This window comes from Gossypium raimondii, chromosome 7 (genome assembly GCF_025698545.1).
Source record: "Gossypium raimondii isolate GPD5lz chromosome 7, ASM2569854v1, whole genome shotgun sequence".
Classification (NCBI taxonomy): Eukaryota; Viridiplantae; Streptophyta; class Magnoliopsida; order Malvales; family Malvaceae; genus Gossypium; species Gossypium raimondii.
The window spans coordinates 5,018,140-5,040,107 of NC_068571.1; the positions used below are offsets into that span (position 1 = coordinate 5,018,140).

The following is a 21,968-nucleotide window of genomic DNA, read 5'->3' on the forward strand; positions in this document are numbered from 1 at the left end:
ACTCATAGGTGTGGTGGCGTAAAGTGCACGTCGATTCCTCCATGTCATATAAAAACAAAAGAACATTAAGAAAGATAGGTGGTCCGTTAATTAAGCTCTTAATTAAATCATCTTAATAAATAAATAATGGTCTTACATGTGAGCTCATCAAATATTAGATAATTTTAATTAAAGATAAAGATAAATAATAATATATCATATTTTGAGTCAAACTAACTATTCCCATTTATATAAAGTTAATTGAGTTGGTGTCGATTGATTATTAGTTCAATTGGCATGGGTATTATTGTCAATGTAGGTGGATGTGGGTTCGAGTGCTTTGAAATGTATTGTCTTCTTATTTATGGGTTGGGTGGGACTATGGGTAATTTTAGGCATTGTGTCAAAAAGATCAATATGATCAAAATCTATAATGAGATTATTCAAAAAAAAATTTAATTGAGGCAAAATGAGTTGATAGTTGAGTGGCACTCGGCGATGCCAAATGCATACTGCCACTGAGGTAGTTTTAATACTTGCCTTATTTGGTTTGGCAATCCCTTGAAACATGGAGGATCGATGAAGACTAAGTAGCTATTTTGAAAATCATATCTTTAATTGATAACAGTTTCATTATTATGATTCTAATAGTTATTTTCAAGGAGTTACTTTGTAGTCATTTAGATTCATACATGTTCAATGATGAACTGTTTTTGTGAAAGAGCACAAATATTGTATTGTAAACATTATTTGAGAGTGTTTTACTGCCCAAGTTTTCAAGAGATGAGAGTTTTAGTTTTTAAGTACAATACTGAAGTCTCTATATTTGAAGAGTGATAGAGTGTGAATAACTTGTTGTATTATTGACTAAGGATAGTGTAATTTCTCAATTGATTTAAGCTCCACAAATGTAGGAAAACCAAATTGTCTAAACAAATCCTTAGTGTTATTTGTTATTTTATTTGCACTGTTTCATAATACCAGGTCGTAATGGTTGAACATTTATTGTGTTAAGCAAATAAGCAACTTAAGATAGCAATAATATTTTATCTTTTTATATCTGTTATATGAAAAAATAAAAAACACACGTCATAAAATTTAAACCTAAAACATTTGAAGCATATTTTTTTTACTATTTCAACAAAAAAATTATAAATATATTTATTATTATATAATTATATTTTTACCGTATTGCATTTATATTATTATTATTGTTGGTTGAAATAGGGTGGCCAGTAACAGAGTAGGGAAAACTGAAGAAATGGGTTTCAGAATTTGGCAGCTAGTAAGTAAGCCAGCTAACCGGTTGTCTTTATGAATTATTTGCAGCATTGAATTTTGTATTATTTGCGGCTAATAATACAACAGCCGCACCACCAATTACAAAATTTTATATCCGACAACATTTATTCTTCAGTATGTTCATTTCTTTTAAAATAGGTTTGCAGTAGCGGTGTTACGAGTAAATTGAGTACTAAAATTTAATCAAAATTTTATTTCTTATTTTTATACATATTTTTAATATGCGTAATTTATAATATTTATTAATTGTATATTTATATTATTAATAAAACCCTTAATTGAGTTGATGTTATGAGATTTGATTAAGAAATTATGAAATTTGAGGATATTTTAGTCTTTTCATTTTAACAAAAACCAAGAAAAATACATACGATAAGATTTAAACTCACACCAATTAGATTAGTAAAACCTTAAATTTATCACTCAACCAAAGCTTTATATTAGTCAAGTGCATTACCATCTCTTGAAGAATGTCGAAAACTGGACATTTGAATACATCCCTAGAGAAGAAAATGTAGAAACAGGTCGAATGACTAAAATAGCCTTTAAAATAGCCTTGATTTTAAATAGTTATCATGAATATAATTTTTTATAAATAAAATTCAATTTAAAAATATTTTTATTAATTAAAATTTTATAATTTATACTTATGATTTATAATTTGACATTCCACTGCTCCAAAGTTCTATAATTTGATTTTTTATAGAATTTATAATTTTGCATGATAAAATTGGTAATTTTTATTTTAAATCTTATTAATTTTAATATTTTATTACATTTTTCAATTAATTAAATGAGTATATTTACATTAATTATGATATTAATATTTTTCATATTATACTCATAATAGAAAATATTAATCCATCAACCTTACTTTGCCTGTGCACTTCCTTTCCTTCCCGAATCCCTATATCATACTTTTGGTATATCATTTTGTTATCTTGTATATAGGATAGTTCTTGACGCATAACCATGCGTGTGGTATAATAGCTTATATAGCTGACTCGAATTATGGCCACAACGATTGTCTTGCAACATTACGTATAGTTACTTTGCATGTCTAAAATAGTTATTTACATGTAATTATTAAGTAAATTATATTGTTTATGTACTTAAATAATCTTTTTCTTTGTCTACTAGTTAAATAATCGGTCCATGTAAACGTAACATTGAATATAAATAATAGGACTCATTAACTAGACTCGACTTCACTCAATTTGAAATTTTTCTCAAATTGAGTTTGGTTGTTAAAATAGGATTCGATAACTTGACTAACTCAAATTTTTTTGACTCGGTTCAACTCGACTCAATCAAATGCTCACCTCTATGCTTAATATAATATTTGATACTTAAACTTGACATTTTTTTTGTCCAATTTGGTACTTGAACTTAATACTTTTTCCTAATTTGGTACATAGGTTTGACATTTTTTTTTAATTTGGTACTTAATTTTTTTTTCTAATTTGGTACATGAACTTGTCAAACATTATACAAACTACGCCAATATACTAACAATGTTATGTTTTATGAGGCGTGAAAAATAATTAATATATGATTGATACGTGTCAAATGACACGATGTTTCTTTTTATTTTAAATGTTGAATTATTTTTGGTTTAATTTATTTATTTTGTTTATTTAAAATAATGTTTTCTTTTTCCATTTTGAGATATTTAGATCTCTTGTTTTCTTATCTAATATTAATTGTTAAGTATTACTCAATGCATAATTTTTAAGTACATTTATTGATGATATTTTTGTAGCATGATATAAATTTTTTAACACCATTATCGTTTTACGGTAATTTGTATAGCATTTAACAAGTTTGGAGACTAATATTGAATATAAAAAAGTTTAGGCGTCAAATTAAAAAAAGAAGACAAATTCATATACCAAATCGGATCCAAAAAGCTTATATTCAATAATTTCCAATTAAAATAGTAAAATTTATTAATTAAAAATATTTAAATAATTATTAAATTAAATTATAAATGGCATGTTATTCTAATATATTAGTATATTGAACATAATGTAATTTTCGTTAGATGTCGAATAATTATAATAAAAATTAATTATTATTGAAAATATATCTAAATCTATTACACCTATAGATGGTCTACGTATGTTTAATTTTTGAACATTTTACCTTATTTTAAATAAAAATCAAAATGTTTAGGATAATATAAATTTAAAATTAATAAATTAAAATTAAATTAATTATAAATATTATAAATATCTGAGTTAGTTAAAAAATATGTTGAGCAACTGTCTGTTATTGTACAACCCAACAAACTGCTCTGTAGTTAATATTTAAATTCTCAGATGATAATCATCATTACCACTTTTAATTACAGTTTAATCTCTCATTAGAAGATCACTTTCTCTTTCTATCCTCCATTTGGTTTCTCTCTATATATTACTAATTCCAAACAAGTACAATTTTTTTAATGAAACTGTGATGCAATGGAAGGTGGTAACCGGAGGAGGCTTACGCTTTTTGAGCAGATTTCGGCGGTCGAGAACGGCCGGGATGCTCTGGCCGGTTTAACTCTCGACGCCGTTTTGGGAAACGCTAAGCGGCCTGAGCAACCGCCTGCTCAGAACCGTACCCTTCTGGAGATTATACGAGACGATGGTTCCAACAAGGGGAAGAAGAGTTGGAAAGCGTTAAGGGACAAGCTCCGGCTCAAGCGACTGGCGGTGTCTGCTCGGACCTCCTCGGTTCGTATCCCGGCTTCTGATGTTATTGTTAATGATAATAATAGATCCCAGTTCTCGCGGCAAGGTTCGTTTCGTTCTCACTCGGCTGACCCGACTGGTGTTGAGGACCGAGGAGGAAGTGCTCCTGTTTCTGACCCGACGGTTATGAACTCTAGGCCGCAATTGGCGCGGTTTGGTTCGGGTCGGTTCGTGCAGGATCACGAGTCAGAAATTAGCCGTCAACATTTGACTCCTTTTCCTTCCTCGAACAACGCCAGGAACAACGCTGACAGCAGCGAAGACGAGGACGACGACTCTCCTGTGGCGCGTGATGAAACGCGCCGACTTGGAGCGGCATTAGAGGAGGAGAGGGCGTTATCTGCGAGAGAAGCGGCGGCGGCACAGGAAGCGGCGACGGTGGCAGAGACCAATGCTAGGCCAATTGGTTCCACCGAGGAGCCGGTGAGGATGTCATTGATGGACTTTTTGGAAGAAACAGAGCGACAAATGGGCCTGACGGGATCGAAATGCACGACGGGCGACGCCGACGCCGATGACGAAGAAAACGAGGAGAAAGACAAGGCGGAAGGGAGCGGCGGGATGGAGCAGACGTGTTGCGTGTGCATGGTAAGGCATAAAGGTGCGGCGTTTATTCCATGCGGCCATACGTTTTGCCGGCTTTGTTCAAGGGAGCTTTGGGTTCAGCGAGGGAATTGCCCGCTTTGCAATGGCACAATCCAGGAAATTCTTGATATCTTTTGATAATTTTCTCTCTCTCTCTCTCTTTTTTTTTTATAGAATTTTAGTAATTATTTTTTCAATATCAGTAACTTAAAATCATCTCTCCCATATCTCCCATATCTCCGATTGTGGAGAAATTCTGTAAACAACAGTTCTTCTCTTCTCTTCCGCTTGTTTTTCCTTTTTTTTTTCCAATTATTGTGTGCGATTTTTATATAATCTTTGAGATGATAAAAAAAGAGACGATGTTGCTTTCAATGATTTTGTTTTCGGGTAAATCACACATGTGAATAATATTTGTAAATTCATGACTAAATAAAATTTAGGGTTAAATTTATTATTATATCAATTTTTAATTACTGAAGTGATTAAAATGATTTAACTATGTAACGTAGGCACTTAAATTACAAACTTTTTTTCATTTTGAGTGCCTAAAATAATTTTTTTATAATTAAGTGACGGAAAATATTTTTCCTTTACGAAATAAATTATATCATATAAGATCTGACGTTTCATTTAAGAATTAGATTAACTATTTTAGTAACAGAATGACCTTATTGATATAACATTGATAGTTTGAATATGCAATTAAAATGTTTTAAAGTTTGAGGACTAATTTAAAATGAGGGTCATAATTTGAGAATGTTTGGTGTAATTGACTCTTAATTATTTTAGTAATTAATTTTCTTTGTCTTTATAATTCATCTCGACATATTCTTTATCCTTTCAACAATATTGTCTTTAAAATTTAAAGATATGATATATTTGTAATTAATTTAAGATAAATATAAGGCTATTAAAATTGCATTTATTATCCCACTTTCAAAAAATGAAAAATTTGCATTTATTATCCTGATTCCAGTTTAAATGCTGCTCATTTGATTTCCATTTATTTTCTGGAAAAATATTTAAAATTGAAAGAGGAAATTTGAATTTGTTTTAAAAATTTAAAATTAAATTTATTTATTTAGGTAAATATATTTTAAATTTTCAAATTTTATAAGTAATTTTCAAAAATAATTTTAATAGTTCAATTTTTTTCAAAATTCACCTAAGTAAGTATTTTTTCAAAATTTCTCGTAATTTTATTTGATTTAATATATATGATCCCATTGTAATATAAAAACTTAAAACTTCAAAAACATTTTATTTAATTATAATATATATTTAAAATTATTTTAGTAAAACTATTTATAAAATTTTTATAAATGTAATGATACTTATATTGAATATATTTATATTATTTATTTTTGATATAATGATTCTTATTTTATAATTGGTAAATTTAAATAAATTATTTATCCAAACAAAGCAATTACAAATCCAAACATTTTGAATTGATGAATTTTAAAACGAGAATTTTAAAAATCTCAAAAAGTTTTAAATTTTTTTATCCAAACACACTATTAATTTGATTTAATTTTTTTTTAAAAATAAGTCGATTGAATCTCAATTCGATTGACATAAACATTATTGTCAATGCAAGAGGACGTGAGTTCATGTGTGCTGAAGCGTATTATCCTCCTATTTATGAGTTGGGGAGAGGCTATGGGTAGTTCTAGGCATTGTGTCAAAAATAACAAATATGATCAGAACCTATAATGAGATTGTTAAAAAAATAATTAAAAAAAAACCAAATTTGTTCAAAGAAATCAAGGTATTACTTGGAAATTTAGAAGAGTACTCTTATTTTAACATGCATTAAGAAAAATACATCATGAGCACTCTTATTTTTAATAAATATTAAAATTTTCAAATCAATCCTCTCAATTGGAGCAATTTAATCCCTATCAACTTTAAAAGTGAGTGATTAAGAATAATTAATCACATCTTTAATGTCTTTCAATCAATTGTGCATATTTTAATTGGTATAATAACAAATTTAGCCTCAATATTTACGAAAAATATTGTGGGCTAAATTTATTAAATCATGACCAAATCGATAGAATGTGTAAATTAGAGCCAAATTTGTTATTATACCAATCAAATTTATGTAAAGCATTAACATTGTGATTAATAATCTTTAGTTTGCTTTATTGCTCCAGTTCTTTTTGAAAGGGATCAATTTGCTCAATATCAAATTTGAGAAGGACTAAAAAGGCTTTTTCACCGATTTAATTCAAACTTTAAAATAAAAAAACAAAATTTAAATTTATATATTGGATACCCGTAGGTGGGCGGCTGGCAAGGGAGTTGGTTGATGGGAATTGGTAATCAAGTAAATATAATTTTCTTGTCGGTATGTTCCAAAAATGTGGACCTATTTACAAAAGAATAAAAAATTATAATATTTAGTGGACTAAATTGGGGACCAAATTAAATTGAATATTTAAATAGGAGGTAAGTTGTTGTAATAATATTATTTTATTCATAGAATTAAAATTCAAAAATTGAGAATGATAGAGATGTGATGAAAGGGTTTGCAGAAAAGCAAAGCTGTCTCTGGCTTTGGCTTTGGAAGTGTTATAAAAGGATGAGGATGGTTGTTTGTTGCTGCTACTTGGAAATGTTGAGTGTTGGTAGTTTTTCGAGGAATTTAAAGGCAAATAAAATAAATTGAAAAAAAAAAAAAAAGAAAGGCCAATTTTGTCTTATCACTTTCAACTGCACAACACAGTTTCTAAAATATAAAAAAATTGGAGAATAAAAAAATCGATTGAAGTCGATTGGATATTAGTTCTATTGGTATGAGTATTGCTGGTAATGTAGAAGGACGTGAGTTTGAGTGTATTGAAACACATTATCCTCCTATTTAAGGGTTGGGATTGGGAAGGGGCTATGGGTAGTTCTAGACATTCCATTAAAATACAAACAATGGTGAATCTAGGGGGCTGACATTTTAAAATTTTTAACATTTTAAATCAATAAAGATAAAATTATACTTTGGCCCCTTTAAAAATGATAAAATTTTGATTTAATCTTTTAATTTTTACTATCGTAAAGGTTACAATTTAATTTTAGCTCCCTAAATTTTTTTCTTGATTCGTCCCTGGATACAAACCTATAATGAGATTAAAAGAATATCTAAAAACCAAACAAACAAAGTACTCGGTGTTACAAGACAATGAGTAGATTAAAAAAAAGTAGGTTAAAATGTGCCTATAGGCTATGTGTTTTTTGAAAATTAAAATTTAGTCTCTATATTTGTATTTTTAAGAATTTAATCTCTCTATTTTTTAGATTTTAAAATTCAGGTCCAACTGTTTATTTTTTTGGGTTAAATTTGTTGCAGTGACATTTTAAAATAAAATAAAAAATTTACTCACCTACTAGCCGAAAAAGTATATTACAATAAATTATAATTTTTTAGACTTGTTTGGTCGGCAAATGTGATTAGACTACTTGCTTGTAGAAATAGATTTGTCGTGCTTTCTACTTTGGTGGATGTTTAGTTCTTTTGTTGATTTTGTCCATCGCTTTGGATTTTTCGAGGTTAGTTCTTTTATTGAGATAAATTCTTTCAATCAATCACACAAATATGTCGTGTTTAAGTTGTGACAAAACTAATTGTCAACATGCCATCATGTTCAGCTCTTGCAAAAATTGAAACCTTTTTATTGTGTTAACAGAGTCTATTCTTCACCACAAATAACACGTGATTTTTTTTTCAAATTATATAATCTCATTCATAAAATAAATTAATTATTTTTAAAAACAAATATTTAAAAATACAATTACGTTGAAATCCCTTTTTGTCCCATAAAACAAACAACGTGGATGGTGATGAAGGATGAACAATTATAATGAATTTCACTTTCTGTGGGTTCAATCATTTTGTTTTACACTCATAATAATCAATTAAACTTTTGTTTTGATTCATTTGTTGATAAATACTCTTATTTATATTACTAATTATTTTTAATTTTAGTTATTAATATTATCAAAATTTCATCCGTTATAGCGAAACTGTTTTCATTGGTATAATAATAAATTTAGCCCTCCAATATTTATAAATTTTATCGATTTGGTCTTAATTTTAACAATTCAACAAACTTAAATCTCAGCTTTACAATTATGTCAAATTAATCTTGATTCTTAAAAATTCAAAATTAATTGGTTAATTCTTTATTTTTTTAAATTTAAAGTTTTTAAAATTTCTTAAAATAATTCTTTATTTAAATATGAGTGGCTAAAATAGAAACACGCTAATAATTAGGTGGCTATTTATATAGCTTCTCCTAAAAAGATTACTTCATGATGGAGAAAGGGTTATAATTGTGCGAATTATCTTTGTAAGTTACGGTTTAAAACGTACTCCATGTTGAACCAAGTTGACACTTAACAGCTAAATTGATGATTGAGTTGATGGAAGGATCTAATCTATATAATTATGATGTTTTAATAACTCATTTATAACATTTTAAAAGTTTAAAATTTAATTTAAAATCTAAATGATAGTTTGAAGATGTTCGATTCAATTACCTTACACAAATCAATTTAATTCTCAAGGTTTAGCCAATTAGTCTTTTTTGAACAATCTCATTATAGGTTCTGATCATATCTATTCTTTTTGACACAATGCCTAGAACTAGTCATAGCCCATCCCAACTCATAAATAAGAGGATATTACGCTTTAGTGCACTCGAACCCACATTCTTCTGCATTGATAACAATATTTATATCAATCGAGCTAAGACTTGATCCACTATTAAAGTAATTTTTGTTAACTATATCTACTCCCAAAATCCAAAACATGGTAACCACCATATTTATGACGAGCAGCTTGCAGACAATTAACACAAGGCATGGGAACACAACTGTTTTGAGAAAGGCCCCTTTTGGTAATGTTTAATGGAGTGGGGGCAATGCTACCCTACCCTCTCAATCAATTTTCAACTACAACCATGTGTTAGATAATGCAAATCCCAGTCCTAGAGAGAAGCCATGAGTGCATTTTAAGTAAAAAAAATTTGTATTAGAAGATCGAGATAAAATTATAAAAAGAAATCCCATGTCTCGGGGTTTGCCTTTGAGTGCATTAATGAAGTATGATTTCCCATTATTTTGGATGAGGCGACTTTGTAGGTAAAAAAAATATAAACCTAGGTTATGCTTAACAAACAGCTTTTGTTTGTAAATTGTATAACATAAAAGAGGTACATCATCATACAATGTTGTCCCCCTTTGGTGGGCTACATGTTTTAGGGTTCCATAAAAGAATTACCCTATAAAATCGAATAGAATTGAACCGATTTGATTGAATTAATTTAATTATTAAGTAGTTTAATTTAAATGGATTTATTCAATCGGTTTTTAGTTTACGTTTTTCGATTCGAATTAATCAACTTATTTTTTTATTGACATTTACTAAAACCAAACCCAAAATTAATTAAACAAGGTCTAAAATCCAAATACCCAACCCACCGTCATTAGTTTGCAATTAATAATTAAACTTTTTTTTTCTGTAAAACAATATTAAAAATAACAACTTAGGGTTAGTTGAAATGTTTGTCGAGTAAAAGTACTTTGAAAGTTTTTGTATTAAGAGTTAAATTGCATTTTGTTCCCTCCACTAAAAAATGGTCAAATTAGTCTTAGTTAGATCAAAGAAAAATTGATCATTTTTGTTAAACATTTCATTCATTTGTACCGTTAAAAACTAACGTGATTAATAGAATTACCAAATAGGGACACATGGCATGCCATGTGTACCTCATACTGACACACAAGGACAAACTTTTTTACCGTAAAAATTGATGGAATTAAAAAAAACCAATTTGTTCTTTGATTTGACATATAAAGACTAATTTATCTATTTTTTAAAAGGGGCAAAAATATAATTTAACTTCTAATACAGATGCTTTTATAATACTTTTACTGATTATGTGGTTTATAGATATAAATTGAAACAATCGAATGCTTACCCTATGAAACTATGAGTAATTTTATAACAAGTACAACTAAGCCAATTGAATGTTGAATAAAATAAAATCATCAATGTCAACCGGGTCGGTTTAACTCCTTGAAAAAATAAAATCATAATAATTTAACTTTTAACAAAAAATATATTAAAAATTAGAAAAAGAAGTTGCATTTAAAAATAAAGAAGAAATAATAATTATTTTAAAAAATAATTATAATAATAGACAAAAAAACCAAAAATGAAATTCTTCAGTTGTTATATGTCTACGACCGGAGTTTGATTCAACACCGTCCGGCCCAATTTGAAAAAGTTCGATCACAAGCAAAATCCTATTCTTACAGGACACATATATAACAATTCTTGTGACTGATGTAAGTCAAAGTTAATCCATGGATATTGCAGCTTTTAAATTGATACATGTCACTGGTCCCTAAATTCAACCTAATTGATTTCTGAATTTGTATTTTCTGTCAACTATACTGATATCTCCGTGTTAACACCATTAGTTTGCATTGACATGACACAATTAACCAATCCAATGGTGTCGTGTGATAACCTCTCAAATCACCAAATGACAAACATAATTTTAAAAAATAAAAATATATAAATATATAAATTAAAAATTATATTTATGCTTGTCACATGGCGCTGAGAGACTGCCAAATGGCACCATTGGATTGGCTAGTAGTGCTATGTCAGCACAAATTGACGGTGTTAATGCAGAGGTACCAACCTGGTTGATGGAATACAAATTTAGGGACCACCAACAATTTTAGGGTACAAGTTCAAGGGCCAAATCATATAATTTAGCTTTTTAAGGCAGCTTTCACAAGGTTCGAGCATTCTAAAGCAGAACAAAGTATAAGAGTTTCCACATCAAAATACAGTTCCCAAAGGCCAACCCCAAAGCTGCCTTCATCACAACCTCTACTTTTTCCTTCTGGAATTTGGGAACTAAACAGCTACTAAAAGTGTAAAACCATTTGAAGAGAAAGTTCTGAAATCTGTTGTTTCCAATGATACAGCTAGAACAAATTCGACATATATATACGGACTGCAAGATCTGTACCAACATAACGACGAAAGGAAAGAAGAAAAATAAAAGAAATTGCAACTATGTTGGAAATTTGGTACTCAAAAAATCAAATCCTATTCCTTTTGAGACACAAAGATCAACACCGGACCTATGCAATCGCCCTAGTGATCATATACCAAGTACAGGTTAAACAGACATGTGCATTAGCAAAAGATGAGGGGGCAGCATAAAATTTGATGCCAATGACCATTTATACACCAAGATAATAATATTGTCATACTTAGGTATGGAGATAAGAGAGGCACAACATTACAATCTTATGCTTCTACAGAATATCTAAATACTATTTGAATACATGATTTCAGCTTAGCTAAAGCATTAAATTGGCAAACCGAAAAGAATAGGTGGATCTCAAATATCATGTCATTTATAGCCTTAAAAATAAAGCATGTATTAGACAAATATTAGACCCTCAGAATACTATTTGGAAACATAAAACACTTCGATGTGTATTATGAATTCCAAGCGTCCAACAAAAAAATACAGAGTTACTCAACCACCAGATTTTAACCACGGGGGAGAGCAAAGGGCGCTAAAAAGGAGAAAAAAAGTTAAAAATAAGTTTAGAAGAACACTTATCTACTCAGCCTTTCGTTCTCATAATTGTGATGGTGCCTTTTCCTCCTTCAGTACGAATTTTAGTTTTGCCGACAACAGGCTTCCCAGAAAAAGCAGAAGTAGGGAAAGCATCAGCAAGATCTTCATTGCTTTGTTTCGATTTTGATGGTGGCGGAGTTCGGATTCGCTGATTTATATCCTTTAGGGTGACATCTCCATGGAAACCACAGGGTTTAATGAAAGCAAATGGGTAGGCAACAGATGATGCTACCTTAGGGGGCATTCGGATGAAAGACTTCCTACCTAAATGAAAAAAAAAAAAAAAACCCGATCTGACAGAGTTAATCTTACTTAGAGGACATGGTATTTGAAATAGAGAGACACAATTCATAGAAGCTATACTTGTCCTTTAAACAACAGCAGGGAATAGATAGGCTGATACTGGATATAGAACATGCCGAGACACAACGATTGAAAGGAAAACAAAATTAAATAAAAATAAACAAGATTAGATAGGTTACCTTTGAGAACAACATTTCCAAGCGTTCGAGTTGCCTGCTTTTGAACAGCATCAGCCCCAGACTCAGGTTGGGCATTGCACAACTCTATGAACAGAGCCAAGTTTCATCGTAAAGTTAAGAAAATGTGCACTTCGAGAGAGAGTGTGTGATGGAACAATGATGTCCAAAATGATTTCAAAAGAAAAAATGAAGATAACAACAGTACACTGTATACAATATCTTCGGAAGAAAAGCACTCATGTACCTGAAGTATCAATTTGAACATTGGATGCCCCAGTCAGATTCCTGAATCTCACGTTATAAAGCAATCAGAACAAATTAATAACATGATTCAAACAAAAATCTTGAAAGTCCATAGAAGCATACATATCATCAGAGCTAAGAAGCAGCTCCGGGTCATTAAAGTATTCAGCAAGCCATCCTTCACATGACTGATCTAGGCCATCATAACTGGAGGCTGATGCATCTTCTGCAATTTTTTCTTATGATTAAAAACCCAAGTATGCATTTGAATAAAGTGGTTTACTATTTATACCCTAAACCCTATGAAAATGGGCTTGGATGAAAAACCTGATAAACCAGCAACCCACTCAGATGCATCGGGCAAGATCTCTTCAATCATATCATCCCTCTCCTATGCATGGAAAGAAGAAAGAAATAAACAAAACGTAGTAACAACCATGGTACATTTTAACCAGTATTAATAAGTTCTGACTGCATCTCATGAGAAAGTAATTAGACATAGATCTATCATGCATGTTTTTCAAAGGCTGCCAGAATAGGCAGAAGTCCAGAACTTGTTTTAAATAAGTAATGAATTGTAGAGAATAAGATTTGAAAATATCAGCAACCTCAAGCCAGTAGATGTACTAAACAAAGTCGGCTTGTGCAAAGAAGTCGCAGATGGGATGCACAAAATAATGCGGATGATGGAGTATTCATTCTCAGTAAAATAAAACAACTTATGATTAACTGATAAGTTCTAACATCAGGATTCTCATCTAATATATTAACTCATGTCAACTTTTCAAAACAAATTTCAAAGATAGCTGTTCAGAAAGAATGGTAAGCTTCCTTCAAGTTCTTGGGAATAGAAAAGTTATATAGCACTCACCCTTGATTTTAGGAATGCGGATGGCATCTCTTCACAGATAAGGGAAGAATCTACCGCATGAGTGTCAAATTGAAGCATTCTACGCCTTTTAACTTGTGAAGCAGTCTCCCTCTTTTCCTCTGATTCCTTACTTATATCATCTGAAGGTCACAATGGTATTACATCTAAAGAAATGAGAAGAACATGTCTTACAAAGACAACAAGTTTTGAAAGAAAATCAAGAAACAAAGTTTACCATTTTGAGTAACATGGTATGACAGATCCCCACATTCCTTAACAGGGGTTGCTTCAACAAACATGTAGGAAAGGTCTTCCTCGTTCAAGGTCACTTGAGTCCATGCACCTTCGGAGGCACCTGCTCAATATAGTTCAGACATCACTAATCTCTTGTCTTAAATCTTTTTACTCACTTCGTCATTTCGAATATATTAACTAGATAACCTCAGGTATTAACTTACCAAAATCGTTGTTCTTTTGATCTCCATGCCAATTCCATGGCTCCCTGTCACCAATCAAACAATAAACAAAAAAAGAGTAAAGCATTTAGGCCAAAGCAGATAGACTTCACAATGAATCATCCAATGCTTTACCAAAGTGGAATCCATGCTACATTTTACCAGCATTAAGCCAAAATCTTAAAATGGGGTTCCTAAATAAGTCAGGAATCAAATCAACAACATAATCTAAAAAACTAAATAGACATAATAAGGAAAAAAGAAAAAGAATTATTATGCAGATAAACAACATTAAACAGTAAACATTTCCACCTTACTAGTAAAACAACAAAAGGAAAAAGAAAAGTAAAATTGAAGCATTGTATCCAATAATTATTTATGACCTAAACAAACATCACATGCTGAATAATAAAAAGGACACCTGTACCATTTAGATCTAGAAACAAGGAAAGGGGATCATAATCTATATGATTTTCAGCATTGATGTTTAAGCTAATCAAAAAGCAAAAGAAAAAAGAAGAGAAGAATTAAAGAAAAAAAAAACACAGTGACCCACCCTTTTATTGAGAGCCCACACCTTCACTCTTTCAATTTTACAATTTTAGTTACAGTACAGATACAAATCCAACAAATCCCACTACCAAAATTAAAAGGAAAAGAAAAATCCAAGCACACCCTTAAAAAAACTTAAAACCAAGCAAAAACCCATTTCAGGGGGAAAAGGAAACTAGCATTAATCTCAAAAAAATTGCAAAAAAATTCTCATAAAATTATAAAACAAGAAAAACCCAGAAACAATATCATGCATTTTAAAACCAAATCGCACCAAAGAAGAAAAAAAGAAAAAGAAAGAGAAAGAAAAGAAACTTTACTGATCATAGTTGTAATCCATTTCTTCTTCTTCTTCTTCTTCTTCTTCTTCTTCCTCCCTTCAAAACTGAATCAAATAACACCCTTCTTTTTTTTCAATCCCAGTCTTCACTTCTACAACAACACCCTAAAAAGTAGCCGTTACACAGAGATCGACAATTACTTCATCTTCTTTTTTTCACTATTTATCGAAGCGAAGCAAACTCACTAAACGGACAAATACAGATATAAATATTAATAAAATAATAAATACTAGTAATATTTTACTTACATATCATATAAAGCAGTGGAAGCAGCACTCACTGCTACTTCTCAGCCTTACTCTTTTGGCCTTTACTCTCTCATATATTTTTCCTTTTTAAACTTTTTTTATGTTTTTCTTTTTGGATTTCTTAATTACTATTTCCACTCTTTACCATGACCATTCAGCAAAACAGAGGAAGCTGTGTTTTAATTTTGTTAATCTGTCATTAATTAGGCAGGGATTTCCTGGGTCTTTTTTATTTACTTTTTTTCAAGTTTTTCTGCCGGGAGATTAGTTCACGCGATTTTTTGAAGAGCGTGAGTCAACGATCGGAGTAAGCTTTGAAAATACGTGCCTTGTAAACGAAGAGTTGAACGAGGCGCGTGGTGGTGGACTTAGAAAAAAGTATTTTAGGTAGAAACATAGGGTGGGGCCGGCGGTCGCGTTTTTAGGTGGGAGGAGTGAAGTGAGAAATTGACATTTGATAATGGGCTAAAATAAAATGGGCCCCTTGATTTTGCCCTTCCTATTTATCAAATCTATGGCAAAGAGGAAGCTTCGCAACTTTTGAGAGGGCGATATAAATGCGTTTATGGTTAAGGATCGATTAAATTATTAGTTTATTGTTCTAATTAGTTTGATTGATTTGATTAAATAAACTATTAAAAAAATTTAAAATGAGAATAAATATAAAAATATCATTCAACATGTCTATATTTCTCGAGTCAATCAATCTAATATCTTTATCCAGATAGATGCTTCTATTGGTTCTCGACCTAACTAATTCGATCGGTCTACTTCAAATAATAATATTTATGTTTTGGTCAAGTCATATCACGGCTCGATTTAATTCTTTTTAGAATTTAGATTTAGCTTGATTGGAATTTTCCCCCAAATGTTTAAAGGAAATAAAATATTAAAAAGTTTCATATTAATATTTATATATTTTTACAGTTAAATTTCAATAGAATAATTGGATTAGCATTTGGGGTTTTAAAAACTTGTCACGTGTCTCTCTTTTTTAAAAATATTTATTTTTTAAATATTATATTATACCCATATAGAATATTTGTTAACCTCCTAACCCTTAAAAATGGGTAGTGTACTAAATATTATTCCAAAAATAATTTTAAAGTTATTTAATTCGAAATTTGCATCAAGCCGAACCAAGATGAGGACATAAAATTTTTGTCTAATCCCAAGCGAAAGCAAGCTAGGAAAGTCACCCGACTTGTGAACAATTCTATTTTGAGGTTTCAAGTTCAAGTCTCACTATATGTGAGTCTTTTTAGATTTATTCAAGTCTAGATATATTCTAGTTATTAGTCTAACATATTATTAATTCTAGTTTCATCTACTTACACTTCCATGCTAAGTGCAAATTGTTATTAAAGTGCAAATTGTTATTATATGCTTATAGATAGCGAGTAGGCATTTATTAAAAAAATTCACAAAAATACAAGCACAATGAAAGACCTATCTGTCAGGTGTTGTTGCTAAATTGTACTATAGATTTAAGAGAATGAAGGTTTTCGAGCTCTACCACTTGAGATCATAAAAATTCCTACTCCGAGATAAAAATATTGGACACATCAATACCCAAGATTGAGATCATCATTCTAAGAAAGTACAAGTACGTACGGCTTCCACTTCGTTTTCTTAACTAGGAGCCAGATCCAAGACCTCTCTCGCTTAATATAATCTTTTGATAGTCTTCAATCAACTTACCTTCCCTTTGTGGCACAACATAAGGAGAAAAGCAAGAGGACCACCTAGGAGTGTTCGAGGCATAATTTCAATAGGATCACCCCGTGTGGAAACTTAGGGTGATGAAGCATGAAGAGTGGTAACAAAACTTGTCATAGGCAAAATCCTTTCCTAAGATGCATTGCAAGAAGTTTTTGCCTTAGTAGTGGTCTTCTTGTTCATCGGTAGTTCAAACATTGTTTTTGGTTTCTTGCTAGGAGGAATTATTTCCTTTCATCGAGGTACCTAAGATCATCTCATTCATGTTTTTATCCATCAGTAGTAACGACCCCCTTTTACAGCTCTCGACTAAGGTGGAGTTGTAAAGACATGGGACTCAAGTGGCAAAAAAGTGAAAGGCACATGGAAAAAATCATTAAGTACATGATGTTTTAGTGTCTACTTAAAAACTAACACAAGGCCTACCATATCAAACCGTGAAAAACTAGTAGTAAAAAGACTATAAAGGTCACACATGGTAAACACGTACCCTAGAAAAACCTATCAGTTTCCAAATAGCAACAAAGCAAATTTTTCCAAGTGTAGGACGAATCTTGCTTCTCTAACTTGCTTTCTTAGGCCAATCTTTAAGACTCACCTCTCTAGCTTACCTTCTCAAGCTCTACTATCAAAGCTTTCGCCTCTAACTTGGCTTCTCAGGCTTGATTGTCAAGGCTTGCCTTTCTACCTTGCCCTTTCAAGCTTAATCACCAAAGCCAAAAATGCATAACCCCTTCACTATACTACAAAGTCCCAGACCTAATCGTTTTGAATAATATCACTTTATAAACTTTCCCTCGACAGGGGGCAATTGTTGTACCAATAGTGTGCCAATGCCATATCTCTTGAAAGGTTTGCTCGACTTAAAGGCTTGCCTATTTAGAGAACCACTCATATCTTGCCAAAAATCTATTAAATATGATTCTCATCACATGTGCTATGTCCCAATGCATGTCCTAACATCCTACCACTAGCTATCTACCAAATAGCCTTTGCCATCAATTTACATCGTTGCAAGATCCTCATAACCCTACTGTCTAGCCTATGAGATAGGATTATTGTTTGATGGGACCTATGACAACTCCTCTCCAAGTTCATCACCTATATAAGTGACCCGTTCGCGTTTGTGCGCATAAAAACAAACAATTTTATGAAACAATTTAAATAGTGGGTTTTAACTGCAAGCATACAATGTCAGTTATAATATTTGTGTGTCGATGGGACACCCAAGTATCCCAAAGATCGAACCCAAAAGATTGTCAAGTGGGTCAATGTGTTTATCAAGTTAATTACAAGTTAAGCAATTACTAATCTAATTGAGTTGAAAATTATTAGTGCAAGTCCAAATAGGATTGTTTATAAACTAAAATTAAACTATTAATTAAACCAACTAAGCTAAACTTTCTTTCTAATGTTTTAGATAATGTAAATGGTTAAACGATGGTCGATTGACTAGTTGAGTGCTAATTAAACTAATGAACCTATGACGATTATAGTGGTTGCCACTCTTAGTTAGGAATCTTGTAATACCCTGAAAATTACTACAGTAAGAAAGTAAGATATTATCCTTGATATAGTAAAATAAGAAAATAAAATGATAAAAAGGGAAATTTTGAGTTATGTCAACATTGGGAAGTATATTATGATATATTAATTTAAGAACGGACTAAATCGTAAAAGCGAGAAAAGTTTTGTGGCCCAAGAGTAAATACTCAAAATTTAAGGGGTTAAAGTGTAAATATGAAAAATTTAAAGGACCAATAGTGCAAATATTTTAAGGGTGGAATGATCTAGAAACTAAGGAAAATGGATTAATTAGGACCAAATTGAATAAGTGGAAAAACATGAGGGGTTAAATCACAATTTTACCAAAATAAGTGATGAGTCAATGGAGGAATTTTGAAGAATTATGAGGGGCAAAATGGTCATTTAGCAAGGAAGATAATTTTGAAGAGTAATGATGATGTTGGTAATATTTTAGATTAAATAAATAAATATTAGTTTATTAATATTTTGATTTGTTTTTTTATTATATTTTATTATTATTTTATTTAGTATATAAGGAAAGAAAGATGATGAATTCTATTAATCTTTCCATGCCACCAATGTGAGAAGAGAAAAGAAAGAAGAATTTTTTTCTTTACAATTTGGTCCTTTTACCAAAAATTCACCATTTTCACTTAGAAATCAAAAGAATTTCCATAGCTACCAAGAGATAAAAAAAAAATAAAGAGACTATGGGGAGCTAGAATATCAAGTTGGATTCAAGAAATAGAAGCTGGAGGGGAGAGAAAATTAAGTTAAAGATTGAAATCAATAGGACAAGGTAAGAACATCAAGATTTCAATATATTTTTAAGTTTGATATTATTGAAAAGCATGAAAATAATGTTAAAGTAGAGTTTTCTTATATAAGGTTCTATGTTCTTGATATGTTAGTGAAGGAAAATAAGAGGAATGATGGGAAATATTGTAGAGAAAGGAAAGGAAGGTGTTATAAACTTGATTATCAACATTTTCCACCAAAACAGTTTTGGACAGCAGTAGTAATTTAAATTTGATAATTCACCAAAATTGTAGAAATTGAATTAGAGGTTAATTAAAGTATTGAATTAAAGGCTATTGAGTCTAGTTTTACATAGAAGAAATGTTGTAAGCAAAAGAATTTCATATTATGAGATATATGAATTTTTGTGAGACAAGGTCAGATTGATTTTGGGTTCCCCTATTCTGACTTTGGAAAGTCATCAAAACTTTTTAAAAAATAATTAGGGGATTAAATTTATATGTTTAAATTTTTAATGAGTCTATTTTCAAGAGAAACAAACGAAAGCATCATCCAAACCCTTTGGTAAGAGATAATTAATTTTAGTAAAGAAAGGTCGAAGCTGTCAAACAATAGAATAGGGATAAATTTGAAGAATTTCTTGTACTTATTGGCTAAATTATAAATTCTGAAATTTTTATGGTAGAAATATATTTGAGTTTAGTTTCAAAAATATCAAGCGGATCTTAATTTATAATATTTTAGCTCAAGATATAAATAATTTAGTGATTATAACTCAAGTGGACAACTTTGATATAAACATATAAGTAAATAGTGAAATTATAGATAATGTTACATATAAGCATGTTATATGCATTATGGATGTGGAATGGAGAGGAGGAGGAAAATATATATGAATATTCATCTAGCATGGGTTTACATTAAAATGGCTAATTTGCATATTTTAGGCTCAAGGACTAAATTGAATAAAAGTAAAATTTTAAAGGCAATTTCGTAAAAATATTAAAATGACCAAATTGCATGAAATGAATTGGTTTATTGTCTAAATTAATATATTGAAAGAAATTATTAATATCAAGTGGGTTTAGTGCATTAATTTTGTTGTATGATGATATTATAAAGTGATTTTGTTAAATATTGATATTAGTATCAAATTGTGAAAATAGTTAAAATATTAGGGTTTGGTATTAAATTTATATTTTTATTTAGGGCTGTATGATAGCCTAAAATATTTGGATAAATTAATAATTGAGAAAATTAGTTGATTTGATAGATTAACTAGTTAAGGGACTAAATTGTAAATGTTGTAAAAGTGGGGTAATTGTGTAAATTTGAAAAAATTGAAGGTATAAATTGTGAAATGAATTGGAATTGAAATATATGCTAATGAATGAGTAATTTTATATGTTAGATCAAGATTTCGTAGATACTGTGAAAAAGGAAAAATAATGGAGTAGTCTTTGAACTTCTGCAATTATTACATTTTAATTAAGGTAAGTTCGTATGGTTAAACTTTAATGTTTATTTATTAACTTGATGAATGTTATCATGTATTTATTCATATATATTGTTGAAGATAAAATTATTGTTAAATTATGAAATTGAATTAAATGTTCAAAACGAGTGGAACGCGGGATCGAGTACAATCGTTCTGTGGCAAAGGATGAATTGACAGTAAATGCAAAGGATGAATTGACGGTATATGCAAAGGATGAATTGATGGCAAATTACCCAAGTAAATCGAGGCTCAGCATTTGTTGCGAACTTTCGTGTTTTCTTTCTGTTCAGCACTTTTGAGTTTCTATTTAACCCTATTGGGTTTCCGTTCAGCTCTTTTGAGCTTTTGTTTAACCCTTATGAGTTTTCGTTCAGCTCTTACGAGCTTCAATTCAACCCTTATGGGTTTCCATTTAGCTCTCATGAGCTTCTATTCAGCCTTTGGGCTTCTGAAAATGATGTACTCATATCCGTAAGTCGTTCTTCGAATGGTAAGTTATCGGGAGTTGTCTTGGATGATATAAGTATATGGAGAAACAGTAAAAGATGATATGTATCATGAAATGTATATATATGTATCAATATCTTGATATGTTGATACATGAAAATTATGTAAGTTGAGACGAGTAATAAATTCAAGTGTGACATGTTGAGATAATAAGGTTATTGATGTTGAAATTATATGAAATATGTTCAAGTACGCTAACAAGTATTGTTGTTTGATGCTTAGGCAAGTGCCAAACTACTAGTTGAATGGTAATATGTTTAATTATAAGATGAACTGAAATGGTAAGTGCTAAAATGAAAATATGCTTGTGCTCATGAAAGAGTGGTAAGATTTAAGTTATGCAATTTCTTATGAAAAGAGTTATCATGTGATTAATTCGAAAAATGTCTATCTTTAAATGCACTAACTAGTAGCTATGATTGAATGATATGTTTATGACTGGTGTGTTATGTATATGGAATGAGTGTGAAAAGTAAAATAAACGCAAAT

At 30.4% G+C, this 21,968-nt stretch overlaps 2 protein-coding genes across 3 annotated transcripts; one reads left to right on the plus strand and one right to left on the minus strand.

Moving 5' to 3' along the window:
• Positions 1 to 3,572: 3,572 nt before the first annotated feature.
• LOC105804691 (uncharacterized) lies at positions 3,573 to 4,979 on the plus strand. Its single transcript, XM_012637396.2, has one exon. The coding sequence runs from the start codon at positions 3,744 to 3,746 to the stop codon at positions 4,740 to 4,742; it is 999 nt and encodes a 332-aa protein (XP_012492850.1). The 5' UTR covers positions 3,573 to 3,743; the 3' UTR covers positions 4,743 to 4,979.
• Positions 4,980 to 12,027: 7,048 nt separating this feature from the next.
• On the minus strand, positions 12,028 to 15,628 carry LOC105804682 (protein XRI1). Of its 2 annotated transcripts, XM_012637386.2 has the most exons (10): positions 15,470 to 15,628; positions 15,201 to 15,325; positions 14,332 to 14,375; positions 14,109 to 14,228; positions 13,874 to 14,013; positions 13,330 to 13,393; positions 13,126 to 13,228; positions 13,004 to 13,044; positions 12,760 to 12,843; positions 12,028 to 12,541 (listed from the first exon to the last, which is right to left on the minus strand). In XM_012637386.2, the coding sequence occupies exons 2-10, from the start codon at positions 15,218 to 15,220 to the stop codon at positions 12,264 to 12,266; spliced, it is 894 nt and encodes a 297-aa protein (XP_012492840.1). In that variant the 5' UTR covers positions 15,221 to 15,325; positions 15,470 to 15,628; the 3' UTR covers positions 12,028 to 12,263. The 2 variants fall into 2 exon arrangements, with proteins under 2 accessions (XP_012492840.1, XP_052489980.1); XM_052634020.1 differs by lacking the exon at positions 15,470 to 15,628 and having other exon boundaries at positions 15,201 to 15,443.
• Between the last annotated feature and the right edge of the window lie 6,340 nt (positions 15,629 to 21,968).